This window comes from Pteropus vampyrus, unplaced genomic scaffold (assembly GCF_000151845.1).
Source record: "Pteropus vampyrus isolate Shadow unplaced genomic scaffold, Pvam_2.0 Scaffold10518, whole genome shotgun sequence".
NCBI lineage: Eukaryota > Metazoa > Chordata > Mammalia > Chiroptera > Pteropodidae > Pteropus > Pteropus vampyrus.
In genome coordinates, this window is record NW_011899299.1 from 1 (window position 1) to 2573 (window position 2573).

The 2573-nt window shown below is 52.0% G+C and overlaps 1 protein-coding gene across 1 annotated transcript; it reads left to right on the plus strand.

Moving 5' to 3' along the window:
• LOC105310744 (phospholipase B1, membrane-associated-like) lies at positions 1 to 2070 on the plus strand (the record flags this gene model as incomplete). Its single annotated transcript, XM_011386863.2, has 3 exons — positions 1 to 113; positions 1015 to 1090; positions 1965 to 2070. Coding segments are annotated over exons 1-3 (238 nt in total), but the record flags the coding sequence as incomplete, so codon positions are not given.
• Between the last annotated feature and the right edge of the window lie 503 nt (positions 2071 to 2573).

Below are 2573 nucleotides of genomic sequence, written 5' to 3' on the forward strand. Positions count from 1 at the left end.
AAAATATCCATCTTCTCCCTCGTATACTCCTAGGTCCCTAAAGCATTTGTGAACCTGATGGATCTCTCTGAGGTTGTGGGGGCCTCTCCCTGGCATCAGGAGACCCATCTCAGGTAAAAAGGGGAGTGGAATGGGACTAGTGTTTGTTGAGTGGTTGCCATGTGCCAGGCACTGTGCGGGGCACTTCACGTGCATTCATTCTGTGAGGAAAATCCAAAGGTTGGAGGCCGAGAGAGAGTAAGTACATGTGTGACATGTGTGAGACCACACAGCTAGTGAGTAAAGTCAGGCTTGGGGAGGAGCCCTCCGCCAAGTACTGTTCTGGGGACTGAGGGAAAGGATGAACTATTCAGTCTGGTCAATACAGTGCCGGATGACCTGCCCCCATCAGGATGATCTGAGAGTCTGAAAAACAGGTGTGGCAAAGCATCCATAAGCCGAGAAGTGATAGTTCTAGAAATGGGAAAGAACAAAATGGAGCCTAAGTGTATTTTATCTTCGCAGAACATGATTCCCACATATTTCTGAAATTAGTCATAGAATTTTTTACTCTTTGAACCCAAATCCGAAGATTCCCGGCTTAGCACCCAGAAAAGAAGTTCATGTGAAAAAAGTTAGGGTAGGGACGGCTGGAGGTGGTCACAATGGAAAGAGCGGACCCTGCTGAGAGGAAAGGAGGGTTCTGAAGAGAAAGGACACCCAGAGTTGGGGAGGGCACATTGGAGGGGGTGTGGAAGCAGCAAAGGCGGGTATATCAGGTGGAGGGTGAGAGCATGTCTCCACACCCCTTCCCCACGCCAAGGAGCCTGACCGCAACGTACCTTTCCACTCTCCCCTTTATTCTCTCCAACATGTGCTCCCCGCCTTCTCCGGCACCCTCTGAGACTTTCCGTTTCTCCTTCCCCACTCCCTGAGCGACTCCCCGGTGCCCCCAGCCCCCACCTTCCTTGTTTTCCCATGGGGCAGCCTGACGCTGTATCCACACTCTCATTTCCCGCTTGTTTTAACCTGCAGCTCCACAGCAGAACCCTGCAGCTGCCCAGGGGAGACCTCGAAGCTGTTCAAGGTTGTGACACAGTGGTCCTATCAGGTGAGCCCACTCTGGGAGACTGGCAGCTGGCTCACAGGGGTGGAGGGTCATGGAAGAGAACAGGGGCAGTAGGGACAATTAAAGTGCCAGTTTGCTGCAGTAAGACTTCTCCAACCGAACGTGGAACCGAAGAGTGCTTCTCTCAGTTCACTCCCTGGGGATGGCTTGGTATCCCTGTAGGTAAAGCGGGGACGACGATCCTGGCAGGTTGGGAGGCGGGCGGTGGTGGTGCTTTCGGTAAAAGATAGTGAAGGACTTTGCAGATTCATTCAGAGATGGCTTTGATAGTCATCGCCGCTTGTATTGCTGGTCGGCTGCTTTTGCCTCAGACTACAGCCCATGGGAAACTCAGAATTCCCAAAGACGTGCATTCTAGTTTAGCAAAGAGACCCCAAGAGAGTGAAGATGGATCAGTGGGAGCCATCATTTCCATCAGCAAACAGCTCAAAGCACAGTTTTTATTGACATGCGCTCGCATGATGACTTTTGTTTAAAAAGAAAGTTATATATAAAGCTGTGTGGCATTTCTCTCAGTCTGGAAATAACATGTTTCGAATGGTAAATGGCACATCCCTCTACGAAACTTAGCCCTGAACAGAGCCTGGGGGCCCTAGCTGTACGCTGGTCTTGTGTGTCCTTTTCAAACTCTCCAAGAATATATTTCAGGTCTATCTCTGGTTTACCTGATGCTGAGACTTCAGAGGAAAAATTAAAAACCTGATTTAATTAATCAAAGGTCCCAAAGGGGGAGACGAGAGAGAGCTTCCTACTAGCATTTAATTCAGAGCAGCACATGGTGGGTGACTGTGACCGAGGAGCTGCTGAGACCTCCCTGCTAGTGCTCCTGGGTGCACATCTCTGTTCCCCTCTTCAGGAAAGCTGGGAACGTCTCCTGGCCTCCAGCAAGTACAATGAGCAGGAGAGCTTCGCAGTGGTTTTCCAGCCCTTCTATGAGACAGCCCTGGAGCCACTCTCGGTGAGTGAGGGTGGCCGTGACCTACACCCTCTCCCTCTCCCTCTCCCTCTCCCGCCCAGTTCCCCTCCACCGAGCCCAGGATGTGCAGTCTTGGGGAAAAATGCTGCAACATTCCCTTATCCTTTCTTGCCGATTTCCCCATGGGACTGGAGGTTCTGAGAGGCAGAGCTGCCCAGAGGTAAGGAGCACGCACTTGAGCCAGAGGGCTCCTGGCTCTGAAATGCACCAGCTGTGTGACCTCGGGGAAGTTGTCGGGACTCTCTGTACCTCGGGTCCTCACCCGAGAAATCAGAGCCATTATTAACATTCCCTCCCTCTGGGGCTGTCGTCAGGATCACGTGAGTGAATGTGTGAAGCCCTCAGTACCGCATGGCTGTTGTGACGACTCAGGATAGGATTTCCGGGGCACCACGTCGCCCTCTTCCCTCTGTAGATTCTGCATCTACCCTCGGAAGGGAGGGTAATGTGAGTTGCCCTGACTCCACCAGGTCACTTGGGAAATGCCTC